This window comes from Panthera onca, chromosome B3 (genome assembly GCF_046562875.1).
Source record: "Panthera onca isolate mPanOnc1 chromosome B3, mPanOnc1 haplotype 2, whole genome shotgun sequence".
Classification (NCBI taxonomy): Eukaryota; Metazoa; Chordata; class Mammalia; order Carnivora; family Felidae; genus Panthera; species Panthera onca.
In genome coordinates this window covers 137,846,842-137,868,381 of record NC_138344.1, presented here as the reverse complement: position 1 = coordinate 137,868,381, position 21,540 = coordinate 137,846,842, and the positions used below count along the sequence as shown (strand labels likewise).

The 21,540-nt window shown below is 53.3% G+C and overlaps 1 protein-coding gene across 1 annotated transcript in view; it reads right to left on the bottom strand.

Moving 5' to 3' along the window:
- Positions 1–20,796, bottom strand: part of CB3H14orf132 (chromosome B3 C14orf132 homolog) — a 57,180-nt gene extending 36,384 nt beyond the window's left edge. The window contains exon 1 of the mRNA XM_060620691.3: positions 20,531–20,796. Within this exon, the coding sequence (XP_060476674.1) occupies positions 20,531–20,557 (27 nt within the window). The 5' untranslated portion in view covers positions 20,558–20,796. The remainder of the gene's footprint in view (positions 1–20,530) is intronic.
- Positions 20,797–21,540: the final 744 nt, after the last annotated feature.

The window sequence follows — 21,540 nt, the reverse complement described above, 5'->3', positions numbered from 1 at the left end:
GGTCTGCAAGGTTTGCAACACCAGCTCGCTCCACACGGCCCCTTCCTCATCAGTTCTCTCCAGGGAGCAGCTAGAGCAGTTCCCTTTCTCACCAGGTAGGAAACCCACGTCCTGCCCCACACTGTGTCCCAGGAAGCTCAGACTTCTGGAACGGCGTCATAGTGGCCCTGCTCAGCACGGGGAGTGCGGGGGGAGGGGGGGAGGCTCCAAACGTGCCGTGTTTATCCCCTCCTTTCATTTGTCCCCTAACCCCCAAGAGGCAGGTTCCATGACCTGGATGAGGAGGCTGAGACTCAGAAGTAACTCACCCGCTTCCCCTAAGCCTGGGCGGGAGCCGGGCTCCGTGCCCTCCCAACCCCAGCTTGCGGGCGCGCACCGCCGGCCGATGGGCTCTGGGCCGGGATGGAGATTCTGCCCATTGGACAGGAGGGAAGGAGCAGGAGCCCGAGGACCAGGTCAGGGAGGGATCCTGAAGACACACGGGGGAGAATCAAGCGCTGGACGGAGGAGAGGGGCTCCAAACCACCGCGATCGCAGCTCTGTGCCTTCTCCCCGTAGGCTCCTCCGTACCCGCACAGTGAGCACGCTTCCAGAAGAAGCTTCCAGAACCCCTTACAGCACTTCTACTTCAGGCTGTAGAAGCAGGATCAGAGAGGCTAGTACTTTTGCCCAGGGTGACACAGCTCAGGAGTGGCCAAGGGAGATGCAAACCCAGATCTGGGCACTGCAGTTCGAGGGATGAGCATTATCAGGAGACAATTCTCCATCGGTCTCTCACGCGCCTTCCGAGCAAAGGCTTTGACGGCTTTTGTTTCCGACGGTCTTTTAAAGGCGTTTGCACAGCAAACCGCCCCGAAGAAAGACATAGCGGTCCCTCTGCTTCCTGACCACGGTGACGTCTCCCTCTGAGCAAAGGCTGGACAGCTTTGCCAGCAGCTCCCTTTAAATTTTTTTTTTTCAACGTTTATTTATTTTTGGGACAGAGAGAGACAGAGCATGAACGGGGGAGGGTCAGAGAGAGAGGGAGACACAGAATCGGAAACAGGCTCCAGGCTCTGAGCCATCAGCCCAGAGCCCGACGCGGGGCTCGAACTCACGGACCGTGAGATCGTGACCTGGCTGAAGTCGGACGCTTAACTGACTGCGCCACCCAGGCGCCCCAGCTCCCTTTAAAAGAGTGAGGTTTCGGGGCACCTGGGGGGCTCAGTCGGTTGAGAGTCCAACCTTGGCTCAGGTCATGATCTCACGGCTTGTGAGAGAGGGGAGGGAGAGAGAGAGGGAGGGAGAGAGGGAGAGGGAGAGAGAGAGGGAGGGAAGGGGAGAGAAAGCCAGAGCGAGAGCAATGGAGGGGCAGAGAGAGAGGGAGACACAGAATCGGAAGCAGGTTCCAGGCTCTGAGCCGCCAGCATGGAGCCCGATGCGGGGCTCAAACCCACAGACCGAGAGGTCGTGACCTGAGCTGAAGTTGGCCGCTAACCCGACTGAGCCACCCAGGCACCCCAGCATCTTTTAAATTATAGTAGGCAAACATGCGATTTCAGACACCTCACTGTTCTTGACATATCTGTGTTAAGGTTCAAAAAGATCAGGGGTACACATTCTGGAAGGCAGAAGTGGCTAAACAGCGCTCAGAAAAGAGATGTGTCTCCTCAGTAGGAGTCAAGGGTCCAGCATCACAGAAGGCGAGATTTGGCCCTCAATGGCCACATTAATGGGTGTATCAGGGCTAGATTCAAGGAGGTGACGATTCGAACATAGTAATAGTTACTGGCATTTGTGCAATCTTGTGCAGGGTGCACTTTTTCATCCATCATCGCGTATCATTCTCCGGCCCACGCTGGGAGCTAGGTGTTACTGCTCCCATGTAACAGACAGAGACACTGAGGCTCCAAGAAGGTATCTTACTCTAAGTCACAGGTGGAAGGGCCACCCTGGGACTCGGGCCTCCGGCTTCCCCAGCTCAATGCTCTCCCTGGCCCCGTGCAATCACAGCAGAGGCTACCATGTGCAAGCAGGAACAGACTTGTTTCCTGGGACCAAGGGGCAGAATTAAATGGAAGGTCACTTTTGGCTCAAGAGAGGAAGCTGGCAGTGAGCAAGTCCCATTTGCTGACACTTACTAGGGGCCACGTCACCATAGTTAAGCCTCATAATCTCGAGGTGTGTCGTAACTCATCACAACCCCCGCCATCCTGTTGCAAAGTTGAGCGTGCCGGGGCTTGGAGAGAAGTGAGGTCCCCGGCTGCACAGTGGCAGCCTGACAGCAGAAGTCACTGTCTCGCAAGGTGGTAAGTTCCCCGTCGCCGAAGGCACACAGAGGGCCACTCACCCTTTCTAAGGAATGCTGGGAAGGATTCTGGCATTACGTGAGATCTGCTTAGGGATCTGGCCAGGGGCCTAGAACAATGAAAACACAGGAGTCAGAACTCACCCTCAGGCTCCCTGACTTGGGGGCTCACTGCGTCCATCCCGTGGGTTTTTATTAAGCACCTACTGTGGGCCAGGCCCTGGGGCTCCAAAGAGGAACAAGGCACAGCTTATCCCATCAGCCTCGGAGGGTCTCCTGGACAGAGAGGGGAGGCAGATATATGTGTAAAGAGGAATGAGTTGTAAGACGTTGATGTCGGGGGGGGGGTTCAATTTCAGCTTGCCTGGAGTGCTCCCCATGGAGGCTCATGACTTCAGTGGAACTGTCGTCGCCTTCTTCTTCTTTTTTTTTGTTTTGTTTTTGTTTGGCACTTCTTCCCCAGATGGGCTACTGGGAAGCCACAGGGCGAGCCATGCTTCTGGCTAAGTGTGCTCCCACAACAGTGCTCCAGACCCGTGGGGGGCTTCTGGGTGGTGGGTGGCCAGTGGGAGACAGAAGGGACCAAGAGTAGTCAGGCAAACCAACTTCCCTGAGCCTTGGGATTTATTTCCCGGAGGTGGTCCCTGCTCTCCTAACGGGGTCGCCAACCACTGTCAGGCCCAGGCTGGGATTTCAGGGGGTCCCCGGGGACACAGCAGGGCTAGGGCACAGAAGAAAAGTGCACTTCGCCGGCAGCCCAGGGGAGTCAACTCCCCGGGGCCAGGGGTGTGATGGGTCTTGCTCGCCCTCTGCTGCCTCCCCGATGAAGCCACAAGAGTGGGCATTAATTCCTGGGCATCCCTCCTGGTGGCTGCTGAGACACAGAGGTGGGGGAGGGGCAGCAGGGGCTGTGCGGTCTCCTGGCCCTGGGCCACCTTCCCTGGGAGGTGCCGAGGGGTCAGGACTGGGTGCCATCACTGACAACCAGCTGTGTATGTGTTCACCTCTACACTCATTACCTGTCCCCACGCAGAGAGCAGGGACTTTAGCACATATTCCCCTGTGTGCCCAGTGCCCAGAACCGTATCAGACCTATACTGGGTGCATATGAAATTTTTGAGAAATGAATGGCCAGAGGGAAGGTGCTAATTCCATCATCCCCCTTCCTTTTTAAAGAGCAAGAATATTAGTGAAATACACAGTGAGGTGCCCTACACTCTGGAAGGGTACGGCAGTCGTCCCTGAGGGATCCAAAGATCCCTGGGGAACCCCAGGTGACTTGTGAGTAGGGTCCCCAACACCCAGGTTTGCCAGGAAGTCTCTGGGTCTCAGCACTTAAAGCCCCACGTCCCGAGAAACCCCTCGGTCCTGGGCCGACCCGGACAGCTGGTGTGGCCTTACCTCCGAGCCACCACGTTGATACCGAGGCCCAGAAGTCGAGAGGGATCAGCCTTCTATTCAAACCCAAGTACCACCGGCTGCGGGCTGCAGAGGTCTCACCCTCTCCGGTGGTGGAACGACCACCCTCAGTTCCCACCGCTGGGACTGTTCACAGGCTGGCACGCAACGTTTCCCAGAAAGCCCGCGTCCTGGGCCGCATCGTGGCAATCACCCTGCAGGGGGCAGGGGAGGGTGCTGGGGCCTGGGGAGCTCAGGGACAGGGCAGTGGCAGTGGCAGGACTGGGCGTGGCCAGTAACAGGTGGCCCTGCCCTGGGGAAAGAGAGCTACGATCCGGACTCAAGCAGTCAGTGCCCGGCAAGCGGGTGGAAGACGAGGTTTTCTATCCAGCTTTTCTTGTGCTCTTCTTGATTCCTGGCTGTCTCGAGTCTGGCCTTGGGTCGGGGGGTAGCAGCGATCCGGGTATAAACGAGACAGGAGGGCTCGCCCTCAAGGAACGCCAGGATCCTCTACTCTTCTGACGGACACAGAGGGGCTGCGGGGGTGCGGAGGAGGCGGGAGAGGAGGGGTGACCACTTCCGGAGTAAGCTCCCCCTGCTGCGGCCCCGTCCTGGGCTCTTTCAGCCTCGTGTGGGCCCCCCCCCCCCCCGCCCCCGGCCAGCCTCTGGCACCAGCCCATCTGGGCTTCGGGACAACTCACTGCAGCCACAATGACCTCTACGCACACAGGCTCCGGGGAGGAAGACAGGCTAACGGCAGGCTGGGCCGCGGAGGTCTGTGACCCTGAACCACACCTGCCAGGGCTCAGGGCTCCCTGCCCTCCACCTTGAGCGCTGCAGTCCATCAGCTGCTATCCAGCTGGTACCTGGGCCCTGGCTCAGACCCAGCCCGCTCTCACCCCTTCCTACCTGGGTGACTCTGGGCCAGACCCACAGGCTCTCTGAGCCCCGCTATCCCCCTGTGTGAAGGGGCTGTGTGGCCAGGGCAGTCGTGCAGCACAGGGCCTGGTGCTCAAGATGCATCCACGCCGTCAGCCCACCCCCCTTCCACCTGAGGGCAGGCTCCTGCCTCACCTGTCTGCGTGCCTGAGCGTGATGTTCAGAGCACAATGTGCGTTGACACAATGTTGATCAGGGTGACCAAGGTGACAAAGCCTGGTAATAGCTTCGTTCGGGCTCCTCGCCCCCCCCCAACACAGCACGGGGGGGCCTCTCCGTGTCACGCTGCCCGCGTGGCTGACCCTGCCTGATAGATTTGGTTGTTGGGGGGCACAGAGGGGGCCCCGGTGGAATCTCCACGGGGAGGAAGCAGGGCTGCAGGGACCTCAGAGAGGAGGCAGGGGGTACAGGCAAGTGCCACCCGGCTCGGCAGAGAGGTGGGGGCACAGGGGCCTGGGACACCAATTCGTCACCTCCCCCAGGCCCCTCCCCCCCCACTCCTGCCAAAGCTGCTGGAAGCCAAGTTTTACTGCATTGCTAACCGGCCCCCACAGCCCCGTGCTGAGAAGAATGAGGGGCCGTCATGGGGTCTGGAGAGGACACGCGGGGGCCCGGCTGTTGGCGGCCACCCCGGGGAGGCCTGAGGCTGCGGCCGTCTGGTGCCCACCCCCACTGCCCAATTGCATACCCCTGGGGAGCGAGACTCCCCACGGTGCAGGGGCCTGGGTGGAGGCCTGGGGGCACCCACCGGCTTCGGGCTGCCGGCACACAGGCCTGACTCCCGCATCCCAACACTGGCCCTCTGGATGACTCCCGCATGCGGTCACAGGGCACCCAGAAGCAACTCGAGAGGCAATGGCGGTGTGGAAAGGGACTTGCTCTGTAGGTTCACGGCTTGGGTCTCTAACCCTGGCATCAGACTCGGCTGTGAGGTTCAGTGTGTACACTGCCCACCTTTTACGGCATCTAGAAGATTCCAAGACGTGCCAGACCGAGCAAGGTGCTGCAGCCAGGGCCCGGGGGAGTAAGCAGTGGGCCCGATTCGGACTCAACTGTTACATCCCCTTTTCCACAGTGTGGGAAAGGAGGAAGGTACAAACACAGCTGTTAAAAACACAGGCTTGAGGAAATTCTGCTTCCGGCCAAGATGGAGTAGAGGGGACTGGATCTCCGCTTCCAGATGAAGCCACAACGAAAACATACAAAACATACGAAAATCGTTTTCAAGACGTGGGACATCAGGCTGGTGCAGAACGTGGCCCTCGAGAGTTAGGAAACAAACCAGGTGATCCCTGCAAGTGACTCAGTTTCCCGTCTGGGGAGAGGTGCCAGGCTGTGGAGCAGGGAGGAGGAACCCAGACAGCGGCCGGTGGGCGCCTTGATGGGAAGGGCAGGGTTGAGAGTCTGGGGAGACCAATGCAGCTACAGACAACAAGGCACAGCATGGAGGGGAGAGAGGTGTACGGAGAGAGGATCCTGGGGGTCTGCAGGAGGACCCCTTAGATATCAGCAGAGCACTGAAGCGTGCACATGTGCGAGGGACACTCTGGAGGCAGGAATCCCCCAGAAGCATGACAGGAAGTCGTTCCTAGCACCCGTACAGGCCAGAGACAGTCCCTGTTTCCACCAGCCCCTTTGAAAAACCTCCTAATTCCCAGGCCACTGGGTAGAATCCTCAAAACTGCCTGCCTCAGCAGCAGGAAAGACTTTTAGACTAAAGATGGCCCCAGTCCGACCTGAGAAACCTTGAAAGCTCAAGACCCCAAAGGATCAAAGTGTTTCCAGGTAACATAACTGTACCCCAGAATAAAGCTCAAGAATATTTGCAGGAACACGAGAGCACCGGGCGTCCCACAAGGTAAAACTCACAGTGTTTGGCATCCACTCAAAATTTATCAGGCATGCAAGGCAGCAGGACGCTATGACCCATAAGGGGGAGACAGTCAGCAATCAAACCCAGCCAGAACAGAGGTGGATTTAGAACCAGCAGAGGAGGGCAGGGGAGCAGCTGTTGTCACTGTTCCACACACCCAAAAAGCGAGAGGAGGGGGGCGCCTGGGCGGCTCAGTCGGTTACGTGTCTGACTTTGATCTCACGGTTCGTGGGTTCGAGCCCCACGTCGGGCTCTGTGCTGACAGCTCAGAGCCTGGGGCCTGTTTCAGGTTCTGTGTCTCCCTCTCTCTCTGCCCCTCCCCTGCTGGCACTGTCTCTCTCTCAAAATAAATAAATAAACATTAAAAAAAAAATCCAGGGGCGCCTGGGTGGCTCAGTCGGTTGAGCGTCCGACTTCGCTCGGGTCACGATCTCACAGTCCGTGGGTTCGAGCCCCGCATCAGGCTCTGTGCTGACAGCTCAGAGCCTGGAGCCTGCTTCCGATTCTGTGTCTCCCTCTCTCTCTGGCCCTCCCTCCGTTCATGCTCTGTCTCTCTCTGTCTCAAAAATAAATAAAAATGTTAAAAAAAAAAAAAAAATCCAGGGGCACCTGGGTGGCTCAGTCGGTTGGGCGTCTGGCTTCAGCTCAGGTCATGATCTCACGGTCCATGAGTTCGAGCCCTGCATCGGGCTCTGTGCTGACAGCTCAGAGCCTGGAGCCTGTTTCAGGTTCTGTGTCTCCCTCTCTCTCTGCCCCTCCTCCATTCACGTTCTATCTCTCTCTCTCTCTCAAAAAGAAACATTAAAAAAAAATTAAAAAAGGCTAGAGGAGGCACTGAACAGGTTAAGAGAATGGAAAATATAAAAAGAGACACAAATTAAGCTTCCAGGCCTAAAAACTACAATGTCTGACATCAAAAATACACTGCATGGGATTCACAGAGGTGAGATGTTCAAGAAACACACTGGTGAACTTGAGGACACATCAGTAGTAATCAGCCTACATGAAACATACATAGAGAAAGAGACTCAAAACCGTGAATAAATACCAGGGGGCTGGGAGACACGTGCGGGCAGCAGGTATGTGTATGTGCGAATGGAGTCGCCGAAGGAAAGAAGAGGAGGGAACAGAGAAATAGGTAAAGAAATCATGAAAAGCTCATGCAACTCAACAGCAAAAAACCCAAACAATCCAGGTAAAAAAAAAAAGGTGGGGGGAGGCAGAGGACCCAAAAGGCATTTTTCCAAAGAAGATATTCAAATGACCAAACAGGTGCATGAAAAGGTGCTCGATATGACTAATCATCAGTGAAATGCAAATCAAAACCACAATGAAGGGCGCCTGGGTGGCTTAGTCAGTTAGGCATCTGACTTCGGTGCAGGTCACGATCTCGTGGTTCGTGGGTTCGAGCCCCACGTCAGGCTCTGTGCTGACAGCTCGGAGCCTGGAGCCTGCTTCGGATTCTGTGTCTCCCTCTCTCTCTGCCCCTCCCCCGTTTGCGCTCTCTGTCTCTCAAAAATAAATGTTAAAAAAAAAAAACCCCACAATCAGGGGCGTCTAAGCGTCCAAATCTTGATTTCATCTCAGGCGTGATCTCATGATTTGTGAGATCGAGCCCCACATCAGGCTCTGCGCTAACAGCTCAGAGCCTGGAGCCTGCTTGGGATTGTCTCTCCCCCTCTCTCTGCCGCTCCTCTACTCATATTCTTTCTTTCTCTCAAAATAAAAAAGTTTAAAAAAGCACAATGAGATGTCACCTCACGCCTGTCAGAATGGCTATCATCAAGAAGAAAGAAGATGAGAAGTAACAAGAGTTGGCGTGGACCCGGAGAAAAGGGAACCCTCGTGCACTGCGGATGGTGTGAAAACTGGCACCACCACTGTGGGAAAAAGTACGGAGGTTCAAAAATTAAGTTACAAATGAAAAAACAGAACCGCCATATGATCCAGCAACCTCACTTCTGGGTATATAGCCCGAGAAAATGAACTCACTCCCCTGAAGAGATTATCCACACCTCTATGTTCACTGCATCATTATTGCAACAGCCGGCACACGGAGACAACCTAAGTGTCCATCGATGGGTGAACGAAGATGTCACACACATACACACACCTGAATACTATTTAGTCACAATAAAGAATGAGATCTTGCCGTCGGCACCACCATTGGATGGACCTTGAGGGCTTCGCGCTGTATGAACAAAGTCAGAAAGAAAAACGGAATACCGTACGATCTCACTTATACGTGGAATCTAAAAAAAACCAAACTCATAGAAACAGAGACCAAATGGGTGGTTGCCAGAGGGGGTGGAGGAGTTTGGTGAAGATAATCAAAAGGTACAAATTTCCAGTTAGATAAGTTCCGGGGACATAACGTACAGCATGGTGACTACAGGTGACAATACTGTACCATATATTTGACAGTGGCTAAGAGAGTAGATCTTAAAAGTTCGTATCACAACGAAAAAAGAATTGTAATTAGGTGAGGTAAGGATACGGTCATCGTTTTGCAATAGACACACATACCAAGTCACCGTGTTGTAGACCTAAGACGTACACGATGTTATACGTCAACTATATCTTGAAAAAGCTTGGGGGAGAAAAAGAAAGAACAGCAGAAGACTCTCCAAAGGTGAGGAAAGGTATAAGCCCACAACTGTGAAAGATTCCAAACCCCAACCACAAGAAACGTGGGAAAAAATGACACGGAGGCACATTATAAGCAAAATGCTCAACATCAGTACGGAGAAAACTGTAAAACTTTTTTTTGCCGAAGGAAAAAAGGCACATTATGTTCAGAGGAACATGATCCGATGGCAGCAGATCTCTCAGTGGAAACCTTGCAAGCAGGGAGATGGTGGGACAATATCTTTACTGAAAAACAAACTGCCGACCTGGAATTCTATGCCTAGTGAAATTAACTTTCAAAAATGAGAGCCAAAAAAAAAAAAAAAAGGACATGTTCCCCACCCTCCCAGGCATATAAAAGCTGAAAGAATTCAGTGCCAGCCCTTCCGCACTACTAAAAATGTTAAAAGTCCTTCAGGCAAAAAGAAAATGATACCATATTTGTGATCTGCACAAAGGAATAAAAAACACTAGGCATAATAACTATATAGGAAAATATATAAGGCTTTTTTCTTACTATTTAGTTCTCTTTAGAAGATCATCAATCTGGGGGTGCCTGGGTGGCTCAGTCAGTTAAGCATCTGACTCTTGATCTCAGCTCAGGTCATAATCTCACAGTTTGTGAGTTCAAGCCCCAAGGTGGGCTCTGTGCGGCCAGAGCAGAGCCTGCTTGGGATTCTCTCTTTCCCTCTCTCTCTGCGCCTCTCCCTCTCATGCTCTCTGTCTCTCTCTCTCAAAATAAACAAATAAACATTAAAAAAATAAAAGATAATTCTGTTTTCACAAAAACGATAATGTGGTATGATGTTTATAACATGCAGAAGTGAAATGTATGATAATAATATCACACCAGCTGAGAGGGGAGAATAGAAGTGTTTGGTTATAAGGTTATAAGGTTCTTACATGTGAAGTGGGCATAATATTACTTGTAGATAGGCTGTGCTACGTTAATGATATACACTGCAAATCCTAAAGCAACCACCCAAATAACAAAACAGTTAGAACTAATAAGCCAACAAAAGAGATCATATGGAATAATAAAATGTTCTCAATCCAAAAGAAGGCAGAAAAAGAGGTAAAAAGGAACAAAGAACATATGGACCAATAGGCAACTGTAAGAGAGTAGATTTAAATCCAACCATATAAGGAATCACACTAAACACGAACGGCTTAAAAACTCTAATCTGAAGGCAGAGACTGTGAAATTGCATTTAAAAAACAAGCTGACATGGCACAGAGATCTGGGTTTGAATCCCACCTGTGTGCCTAAGCCTCAGTTTCTTCATCTGTAAAATGGACCTTAAAATTGCCTATTCCAGGAGCTGTCATAAAGGATTTAGTGAGATTCTGTGTATTATAGGACACAGGGCCTGCCCAGCACCCTCTAAGCACTTGATAAATGGCAGCTATCATGGGAAGGTACAGGGACATCTTGAGGAGATAGAATGGGGAGAGAGTGAATACAGGCAGGACTCCATCACTTCAGAGTAGAAAGAGTCGGGGTTCAGACCCTCGAAGCAGGGTGAGCAAGGTTGAGCACGTAACAGCTGCTCCTTAAGCACTCAAGTATTTAACTGCAGACTGCAATCCACCTCCAGATGCCCCAGTTCTCTTAGCTCTGTGACTTACAATTATTGCAAGTCAGATGGAATGTCTTGACTCTTAAAACGCTGTCTAGAAATCTGGTCTACAAAAAGTACTACAGATTTTTACTCTTCCTTCACTGCTCATCACACCTCTGCAAAAATGTAGCGCTGTGTTCTCTCTCGCCGAAGCAGATCTAATTAGAATAATAAAATAGTTAAATGTTTTAAATGAGAACTTGAAGTACAACAAGCAGGCCCTTCGGTTAAAAACAGCTGAGATAATAGACAATTTGTATTTTAATCATAATTCTTGCTTTAAGGGAAAGAAGCAGCCAGTGGCTGGGGAAAACATTCTGTAAGCAGCAGATTGCCAGACTCCCTAGAATTTTATTTTCCTGGGAGGTGCTGTGTTCCCCTGGGGAGAGAACATTTCTGCAGGGTGTGTTGCAGACCGTTTGGAACGATCCCACAAGCCCATGAGTGTAGCCACGACCATTTCAAGAGATAACAGCCTCTTCCACACGACCAGAGTTTTTTGCGGATTTTTTCCCCCTCCATGAAAAATGATTAAAATGCAAATTAACGGTGAGCCTCCCAAGGTCCAGGGGGCTGGGGGCTGGCAGCAGATAGGTCAGTATCTCAGCTCTGATTGGACCGCACAGGCTGTCTTCCAGAAAGACCCGTCCACTGTCAACATACTATTCCAGGTGTGACTATGTCTTCCCACCAGCAAGGCCAAGGTTCTAAGAGCCCAGCTGGGGGGAGAATTGTGTGTGTTTCATGGGCGGGGGGGGACCTCCACTCCTCAGACCCCCTCAGCAGGTGCTGATTACCCTCCCCACATCCACTCACTCCACCCCTCCATAACTCAAGAACTTAATGTCTCACCAGGTAGTACTTACTGGGCTTAACTACATGAGACTCTCAGGTCAAAAATGGTCATGTGGGCTCTTTCCATAATTTGGCTATTGACGATAGCATTGCTATAGACACTGGGGTGCATGTGCCTCTTCAAATCAGCGTTTTTGTATCCTCTGGATAAAAACCTAGTAGTGCCATTGCTGGGTTGTAGGGTAGTTCTGTTTTTAATTTGGCAGGGGGAACCTCCATACGTTTTCCAGAGAGGTTGCACCAGCCCAAATGTCCATCCACTGATGAATGGATAAAGATGTGATACACACACACACACACACACACACACACACACACACACTGGAATATTATGGAGCCATCAAAAAGAATGAAATCTTGACATTTGCAACAACGTGGGTAGGACTACAGTGTATTATGCTAAGCGAAATAAGTCAGAGAAAGACAAATATGATTTCACTCATATGTGGAATTTAAGAAACAAAACAGATGAAACGAGGGAAAAGGAAGGGAAAATAAGATAAAAATGGGGGGGGCAAATCTTAAGAAACTCTTAAATACAGAGAACAAACTGGAGGTTGCTAGAGGGTAGGTGGGGGGGCATGGCTAAATGGGTGATGGGCATTAAGGAGGGCGCTTGTTGGGATGAGCACTGGGTGTTGCATTTAAGTGATGGATCACTAAATTCTACTCCTGAAACCAATACCACTTTCTATGTTAACTAACTTGAATTTAAATTTAAAACAATTTTAAAAAATTAAAAAAAATTTTTACATGTGGCACTGAAATATTATGCAGCCACAAAAGAAAGGAATTTTGCCATTTGTGACAATATGCATGGACCTTGAGGGCATTATGCTAAGCGAAATAATTTAGACAGACAAAGATGAACACTTTTTGATCTCACTTATACGAGTAATCTAAAAACCAAAACCAAAACCCAAACCAAAACAACCAACCAACCAAACACACACCTTGAATTAGTGAATAGAGAGTTCACATTGGTGCTGCCATAGGTGGGGGCAGGGAGTGGGCCAGATGAGTGAAGGTGGCCAAAAGAGGCAAACTTCCAGTTATGAAATAAATAAGCCCTGGGGATGTAATATACACATCATGGTGAGTATAGTTAGCAATTCTACATTGTGTATTTGAAAGCTGCTGACAAAGTAAATCTTAAACATTCTCATCGCAAGAAAAAAATGTGACTATGTGTGGTTAAGGATGTAACCAAACTAACTATGGTAATCATTTCACAATAAATACATAAGTTGGATCATTATGGTGCCCCCTACAACTAATAAAATGTTGCATGTCAATGACAGCTCAGTAAAAGTGGTTTTAAATCAAGAAAAGAAGTGGCCGAATGTCAAGCAACTTCATACTGTTCGGCCGAAGTCATGGGTTACCTCCTCAGTAGTAACTTACTTCTCTCTCGGGCAAGGCAGTTCACAAAGTTCTGTCAAGCTCTACACACATCTGACTGGTCTAGAGCGATTACTGGGGCGGCCCCAGGGTGAACCCCGTCCACACACCTGTCCTGTCTGCCCCATGCAGCGGCCAGTCCCCAAAGATATCCATATTCCTTCCGTCCCTCCTGGACGTGCACGCTGTTCCCCACGTTGAGAGGTGGAGGGTACCCTCTCCACTGAAACGCGGGCTGGTCTTAGGGCTTTCTTGGCCAAAGAAATGCAGAGTGGGTGACATTTTGGAACTTCCAAGGCTCATTCATAAGAAGCTTCGTAGCTTCGACCTGGGAACACCTGTTGGGGGTGGGGAGAGGAAGGCAGTGTCCCACAAGACCACCATACTGGGAGGAAAGCCCAGCTGCCTAAAGAAACGTCTACAGGATGAAATGCCAAGTGGAGAGAAGGGTCAAGTTGAATGGAGTTGCCAGACATGTGTGCAGAAGGAATGCTGGAAGTCTGGACCCCAGGCTCAGGTATCCCAGCTGATGTCACCGAGCAGGAAGAAACTGCCAAGCCGAGTCCTTCCCAAACTCTGGTCCCACAAAGTCGTGGGCAAAATAAATGATTGCTGTAAGCCACTAAGTACCTGAAATAATGAGCTATAAGTAACTGACACAGCTCCCATCATGGTTGGCTGGCTTATTAAACATAAATTTTTTTAACATTTACTTTTGAGATACAGAGCGAGACAGAGCATGGGCAGGAGAGAGGCAGAGAGAGAGGGAGACCCAGAATCCGAAGCGGGCTCCAGGCTCCGAGCTGTCAGCACAGCGCCCGATGCGGGGCTTGAACTCACGAACCTCGAGATCATGACCTGAGCCAAAGACAGACGCTTAACCGACGGAGCCACCCAGGGGCCCCAGCTTGTTAAACATTTTTAATCAGTGGCCAACATTTAAAAATCCAGGCTGCACGTTAAAAATCCAAATTTTCAGTGTTTCTGAAAACCCACAAGAGCCCGCAGCCCTGGGCCTGCATGTCTGCATGGCTCGAGGAAGGAGCGGGGGGTGGGGGGTGGGGGGGGAAATCTCAGGCAGCAGCTGTCCACTGTCTGAGTCACCACAGCCCCCCACCCCTCTCTGCTCCACTGCATGAGGTCCGCAGCTGGGCTCTCATCTCCCACTCTCTCCCCATCTGTCCTCGGCCCGACTAAATGCTCTGCCCAACCCCCCGCCCAGCAGGAGACACTATTTTGAGCCCCCATTCCACTCCACCCTGGTGTATGTCATCCCCCCTGCCTGGAATGCCCTCACTCCTTGGTCTACATAACACCCAGGCATCCTTCAGGCAGCTCGGTTCAAACCTCCTTCCCTGACCTCTGGGTTAGGTGCCTCCTCTGGGCTCCCAGGGCACCTGTGTTTACCTGCACCGTGTCACATACCACACGGCAGCCCGGTGGCCCTCTCCTCCCTGCAGCCCCAGGCCTGGCCCACAGGAAACATTTACTGAGTGGCTAAATGAACAGCTCCATGGGGAAGGCGATTTTGCGCCCATTCACAGAACATGAAACTGAGGTTTGGAGAAGTGATCTGTCCGCTGCCCCTCTAAGACCAGTGACCACCCACACAAGAATCCAGATCCTTATTCTTTTTTTTAAATTTTTTTTTTACATTTATTCATTTTTGAGAGACAGAGCACAAGTCGGGGAAGTGCAGAGAGAGAGAGAGGGAGACACAGAATCCGAAGCAGGCTTCAGACCCCGAGCTGTCAGCACAGAGCCCGACGCGGGGCTCGAACCCACAAACTGTGGGATCATGACCTGAGCTGAAGTCTGACGCTTCACCGACTGAGCCACCCAGGTGCCCCCAGATCCTTATTCTTTATGGGTCTTCAGAACTTGTTATGGGTTGAATTGTGTCTCCCCCAAGAATATGCTATTGAAGCTCTAACTCCTGGTACTTGTGAAAGTGACCTTTCAAACTAGTTTATCTGCAGATGTAATCAAGTTAAAATGAGGTCATCAGAGTGGGCCCTAATCCAACATACCGGTGTCCTGATAAGAGGAGAAGAGACACAGACTTGCAAGGCGAGGGCCCGGTGCACAGAGGCAGAGATTGGAGCGACGTGGCTACAGTGGAAGGGCTCCAAGGACTTCAGGCAACACCCTGAGGCTCAGAGAGAGGCGTGGGATGGGGTCTCCCCTGACATCTTCCGAGACACTTGCCCTGCCACCGCCTGGATTTGGGCTTTCTAGCCTCCAGAACTGGGGGAGATTATATTTCTGTTTGAAGCCACTCTGTTTGTGGTTATTTGTTATAGCAGCCCTAGAAATAATACAGTCCTCTTTAAGAACTTGTTCAGGGCTGGCTGGGTAGCTCAGTGGGTTAGGCGTCCAACCTCGGCTCAGGTCGTGATCTCTTGGTCCGTGAGTTCAAGCCCCGCATCGGGCTCTGGGCTGACAGCTCGGAGCCTGGAGCCTGCTTCGGATTCTGTGTCTCCCTCTCTCTCTGCCCCTCCCCAGCTCACGCTCTGTCTCTCTCTCTCTCTCTCAAAAATAAATAAACATTAATTGTTTTAAAAAAGAACTTGTTTAAAAATAGAGAGGCAAGCCAGAAGAGACTCTTAAATACAGAGAACAAACTGAGGGTTGCTGGAGGGGAAGGGGGGGGGGGGCTAAATGGGTGACGGGCATTAAAGATGACACTTGTTGGGATGAGCACTGGGTGTCGCATGCAAGCGATGAATCACTGGCTTCTACTCCTGAAGCCAAGACTACACTGTATGTTAACTAACTTGGATTTAAATAAATAAATTCAAAAATATATGCATAAACCCAACACTCCGTGTACCTCGGGATTGCTGATTCCCTGACGCGGATCCATGATGGGGCCCTAGAGTCCCTCCCGTCCTCCCAGCACTTGGTCTGCTCTGCGAGGTGGTTTGGTCCCATGCAGGGTGGCCCCTGCGGTCGGGGTTCCACTCCTGGCTCCTCTGCTTGCCGGCTGAACCACCCCGGCTCCCCATTTCTTCCCTGTGCATATGGCGGGACTAACAAAGCCACCTACCCTGCGGCAGGTGTGGTCAGGAGGAAAGGAACACCTCAATTTTGGAGCAAGTTCCTGGGTCTCACTATTTTAAGTTGCTGAGTCCCTACTCGGGTGACTTCCTTCCAGTGACTGCATGACTTTTTATGACCTGGAAGGGACCAGAGAGCCACAGATCTGTTCCATCCCCGATGAGAGGGAAGGAGAACGCTCTAAGTGTGGCTTCAGCTTTGAGCCTCAACCCTGGCCACTGGGCTGGAATCAACTGGAGTCAATGGACAGAAGATTCCGATATCTGCTTCCAGCTAAGACTCTTCGAGGGGGTACTGGGGGCAGGACCTGGGTCGCTGGTCTTAAAAGCTCCCAGGGGATTCTAATGGCAGCAGCATTTGGGAACTACTGGGTCTAGACTGGTCGCTCTTGGGACGGCTCAAGGCAAACATAAGACTGAGCTCTTGTGCCACAGGTGGGCTTGTTCAACACGGCCTTACAGCCTAGAATGTGTGATGAGCGCTCCTGGGCCCTCTTGTTCATTTCTGCCCATGCGGCAGCTTCCTGAAATTTCACTCTCTCCTCGCATCCTGGAGGTCTCAGGGTCTCTGCGCTTCTTGCCTGATGGTGGGCTTGCCCCAGAACAAGCATCCTGGGGGTTGTCGGTGGAAGCTACGGTCTTCTTAAAGCTAATCTCGGAGGCTCCAGAAGGCCCTTCACACGGCATTCTCCTGGTCAAGAAAGTCAGCCCAGGTTTAAGGGGAGGGGAATGAGATTCCCCTCCGACAGGGGAAGAAGGGAACATGGCCATCTTTGGAGAAGGGCTACCCCACCAATGACACAGAGATTTGGGGCTCAGTCCTCAAAGTCTGTGTCGTCCCCTGGTCTCCAGCTCCCTGGGGGTCTGGGCAGCCCTGTCCTCTTGGCCACCACTGGCCAGAGAGAAACAGGTGCTCCTGTGCACTGTTCGATGCTCCAGGGGGCTGTGGGGACGCAGGGATTGTGCAGAGTGGGACCGGGGTGCCTCCCAGGGCGAGGAAAGGGCAGCTGAGCACCACCCCAGGGCTCAGGGGTGAGGTGGGGTCCACGGGCTGAGTCTTCACATCTTCAGTGCCCACAGCCTCTCTTAAGCCCTAACACGCAACCCCACGCACTCACACCAGGGAGGGCACCTCCCTCCACCACCAGGGAGGGCGTCAGAGGAGTTGCTGGGTAACCACTGACCACTCTGGCCATCCGTAAAGGGTAGCTTCGTAATGCTTGGCTGTTGAGAGGCAAATCTTTCCGAAACGGCTTATATCCTGCGGGCCTTTTAAAGCCACGAAGAGGGGACGCCTGGGTGGCTCAGTCCGTTGAGCTCCCGACTCTTGATTTTGTCTCCGGTCATGATCCTGGGGTCACGAGGTGGAGCCCTGCAAGCATGGAGCCCACTTAAGAGTCCCCCTCTCTCTCCCTCTGCCCCTCTCCCCGGTTCGCACACCCTTTCTAACGAATAAATCAATAAATCAATAGATAAAGGCACAAACAGGACTCACACTTCACAACCTTGAGGAGGGGGAGGAGTCTTGGAATCACAGGGATGTCCTTTCATCCAGTCAATTAATCAAGCAGGTGGGCGCTTCCAGCTCCGCTCAGGCCTCCAGCCTCTATGCTCCACCAGGGCTGGGATCCTCCCAAAGCACTGCTTCAATTATGAACCACTGCCCGCTCAACAACCTGCAATGGCTCCCACTGCCCGCTGAGTCACGTGAACTTCTCGCTCAACGGTCAGCCCCCCTCTCTCTCAGCGTGTCCTGTGCCCTCACCTCCCTCCTTCCTGAAGGAGTCTGTGAATATATCCTGGGCCTCCCTCCTCCTGCCTCTCTGCCTAGAATCCATCAGAGATCTGTCTGTAGTTCTAATCCATCAAAACTCAAGTCCTCAAAGTCCTTGACAGGTTCACAGGCAGGGCATTCTACACCCTGAATGCGCTGTTCTCCTGTCCTCGTCTTTCCATGCGCATACGTCGTGTCTCGCCCCATCCAATCATCTAACAGAAACTTGCTGAGGGCCTACTATGTGCCAAGTATCTTGGTCCCCCCAGCCCTGATCCATTCCCCTTGCTGAGGATGGCGTGGCTCATCATTTCTCCAGTCCTCTATAAGCACCCAGAAAGAAAATCTACATCCCATTCCACTGTGCCCCCCAGCACCTTGGTCCCAGTGCCGGGCACGGAGCTTGGCACAAGACGGGGACTCAGCTTTTGCTGAACAAGTAGACGGAAACATTAACATTCCTCCGTCAAACTGCCCACTGCTTCTGCGTGGGGGGACAGCAACTTGGTGTCCAACACCTGGTGGTCCCTGCACGGTCCGAGCACGTGTTGAGCGTTCACAGAAGCCGGGCACTAAGTGCTGCAGATAAAAAGAGTCAAAGTTCCCACCCTCGTGGGGATAACAGGTGCACAGCAACACCAGAAGGCAATGCAGCCTGGTGAGACCACTTCCTGGCAGAAGGCAGAAGAGATGACTCCTCTTTAAACATGTGCCCCTGGCCCTTACAGTGTGTCTTCCTCAGGGAGGAGCGGCAAGGAGGAACACCCGGCAGCTGTGCAAATACTCAGACCCGGGTTTAAAACCCAGTTCTCCTCCTTAAAACGGTGTGCCCTGGGTAAATGATTAATCCTGCTGAAGTCTGATATCCTGATCTATAAACGGGGGAATAATAGCACCCACGTCACAGACTTGTAAGGATTTACTGTAACCCCAGCATCTCTGCCCATCTGAGCGCACATCATTGTTTCTGTTCCTTGCAACTGACTCGAGACCGAGCATGCGATCGATGCCCAAGTATCTGTTGGCAGGAACACACCGACCACACATAACGTGAGAGTAAACAAAATAGACACAGAGAAAAAAAAAAAGAACCCAGTCTCTGCGCGGGCTCTGCCTACAGATGGCGAAAAGCCTTATGTTTATTTTGTCAAGTTACCATAGCAACATGTGATGCTCCAGCCAGCCCCTGGGTTAGCAGTGATCGATTTATCTTGTAACCAGGGACACAGGCTGTGTGGTGGGATCCAGAAGGGGAAGGCAGGGACAGCCATGTGTAAGGTCCTCTCTCCCCTAGAAATAAATCTGGTGAAGCTGCCTCAGTTATCATGTAGCTAAAGTCACCACTGTCTAAAATAACACCCACATGACAATATTTATAAACGTGGGTTTAGGAACAGGAGAGAAAATAAGGAAAACAACAACAAAGTGTTGCTGATAGGAGCAACGAGCATTTTGGAAAACTAAACAAGAGGCTGCCAGGAGCTGGGATCTGGAGCCACCCTGGGGATTCTGTGTCCTTCCGTGACTGTGTCGGGGGCTTGTTGTCCACACAGCTTGGATGTTGCTGTTAGTTTTTCAACAGGCTCCCACTGGGGTGAAATTTGGCGGGGGGGGGGGGGGGGGGGGGGGGGGGGGGGAAGGCAGGTGTCCTTTTAAAATCCATTCCCTGGAAAATTAAACAGCAGCAGGTGGGGCCCCTGCCACACACACAGGGGACAGACAGCACGTCAGTGGCCTTCCCACCTCTGGGCTCCCAACGTAACCAACTCATGGAAGGTGCAAGGTCTGAATGTGGTAACCTGGGATTTACTCTCCCGGACCAAATGTGGCCTTCCCTGGAGCCAGACTGTCCTCGGCACTGGGTCCTGGGAAAGGCCACAAGCCGCTCCACAAAGCGGGGATCTGTCTGCCTTTGTTCTAGCTCAAGAGAGCTGAGCACAGAAACGGATCACCCAACGCTCAGAACTCAAGGGGACTCTCCTTCAGCAAGGATCAAGTGATCGAGTGATGACAGGTCATCTGTTTTTTCCTGCCATTGGCAACCTGTTTTGTGTCCAGGGAAGAGTTATGGTCGCGTCGGGCACTGATGACTCTACAGACTCAGCACAAAGAAAAAAAAAAAAAAAAAAAAAGGATAAAATGATCGTTGCGCTCTCGCGCTTGGCTGGTCACCGAGGGGGTCTCGCCGCCTTCCTCGGGCTACAGAGGCTGTGGTCTCCACTCAAAGGGGAGAAAGTGAGTTGAGGCGGGGGGGCGCCCCAAGTCACAGGCAAGTTGCAGATAAATCTGCGCCTCGGGAAGATGTGGAATGGAGAACAGCGAGGTTGCCCACCCACCCAGGTCCGCGCGGATCCGGGCTGCACCGCCTTGGGTGCGTCCTGGGGACTGGAGCGGCGACGGCAGATAGGGGATGGGCAGGGAGGGGTCGACTCGCACCGCCCTGGCCCCTCGCAGTCCGGAACGAGGTCGGCCGGGCGCGCTCCGGGCGCACGGCCAGCCCCACCCCCGGGCGCCGCGCTCCCGCCTCCGACGAGAAAAGCCAGGTGGGGATGCCCGGCTCGGGACAAAGGATCGGGACGTAGATCCCCGGCGGGCGCCACCGCCCGGCTGGAATCCTCCCGGCGCGTCCAGCCCCTGGCCCCGAACCTCCCCAAACTTCGCAGCCCGGGGCGCGCGGGGAAGGCGCCCAGTTACCTGCGCGGCCATAAAGGACAGATCCATGGTGTCGCCGGTGTCGCTGCCGCCGCCCGCGCTGGAGTCCTCGCTGCCGCCGCCGCCGCTGCGGGTCCAGCCGCCTGCACCGCTGGCCGCGAGCGGGCCGAGCAGCGAGCAGGGACCCCGCACCCCGCCGCGCCGCCCACCTCAGCAGCCCCGGCGTCGCGGCCTCGGCAGCCTCCGCGCTCCGCGCTCGGGACCGAGACCCGGCCGAGGCGGGGGGCGGGGCGGGGCGGGGCTCGGGGGCCCGGGAGCCCCTCCACGTGACCGCTCCCAGCCCCACCCCAAGGGCGGGGCCAGACGGAACCCCCGCGCGCCCAAGAGCCTCTCCCGCGTGGGGGCCGCAGGCGGAAGCTGAGGCCGGAGGTCGCCCGGCTGGCGGGAGCGGGACCTCGAGTACGACCCTGTAGGCGCCCCTTGGGGCTGGCGTGTGTTGCTCGGGGGCTTGAGGGTCAGGGTCAGCGTGACCCAGCTTTCTGTGCCAGCTCTGCGCCCCGCGTCGGGTGTGCCTCCGCAAAAGGAGGTTTCCATCCTGGCCGGGGCTGTTCTTTCTTGCCCCTGCCTCGCCTCCCTTTCCTGAGCAGACCTTCTGGGTTCCATAAAAGTCGTGAGAGCGGACAGCCATGGTCATTAACCCCTCGCTGAAAGGGGGGCGGTGATGAAGCTTGGAGACACCTGCAAGGGGTGCACCTCGCGCCCCTGCATCCTCGCGGCTCCGTGAAGACAGTGCTCCCGGGGGGCGGCGTCTGACCTGGAAGGTTCTCTGCAGACCAAGGGTTTGGGCAGTTACCCGCCTGGCGAGCCTGGCCTTGCTCGGGGGGAGGTGGCGGGCGCCCTGACCTCTCCCAGGACTCGGCTCTGAAGAAAAACGGGACAGGAGGTGAGCGGATGTTGGATGGACCACCGTCTCGTGGCGTGTTTTGGTTTTATGTTCTTAAACCCAAACCTCCCACCCCGAGCAGCACCCTGTGGTCAATACCTGTCTGGGG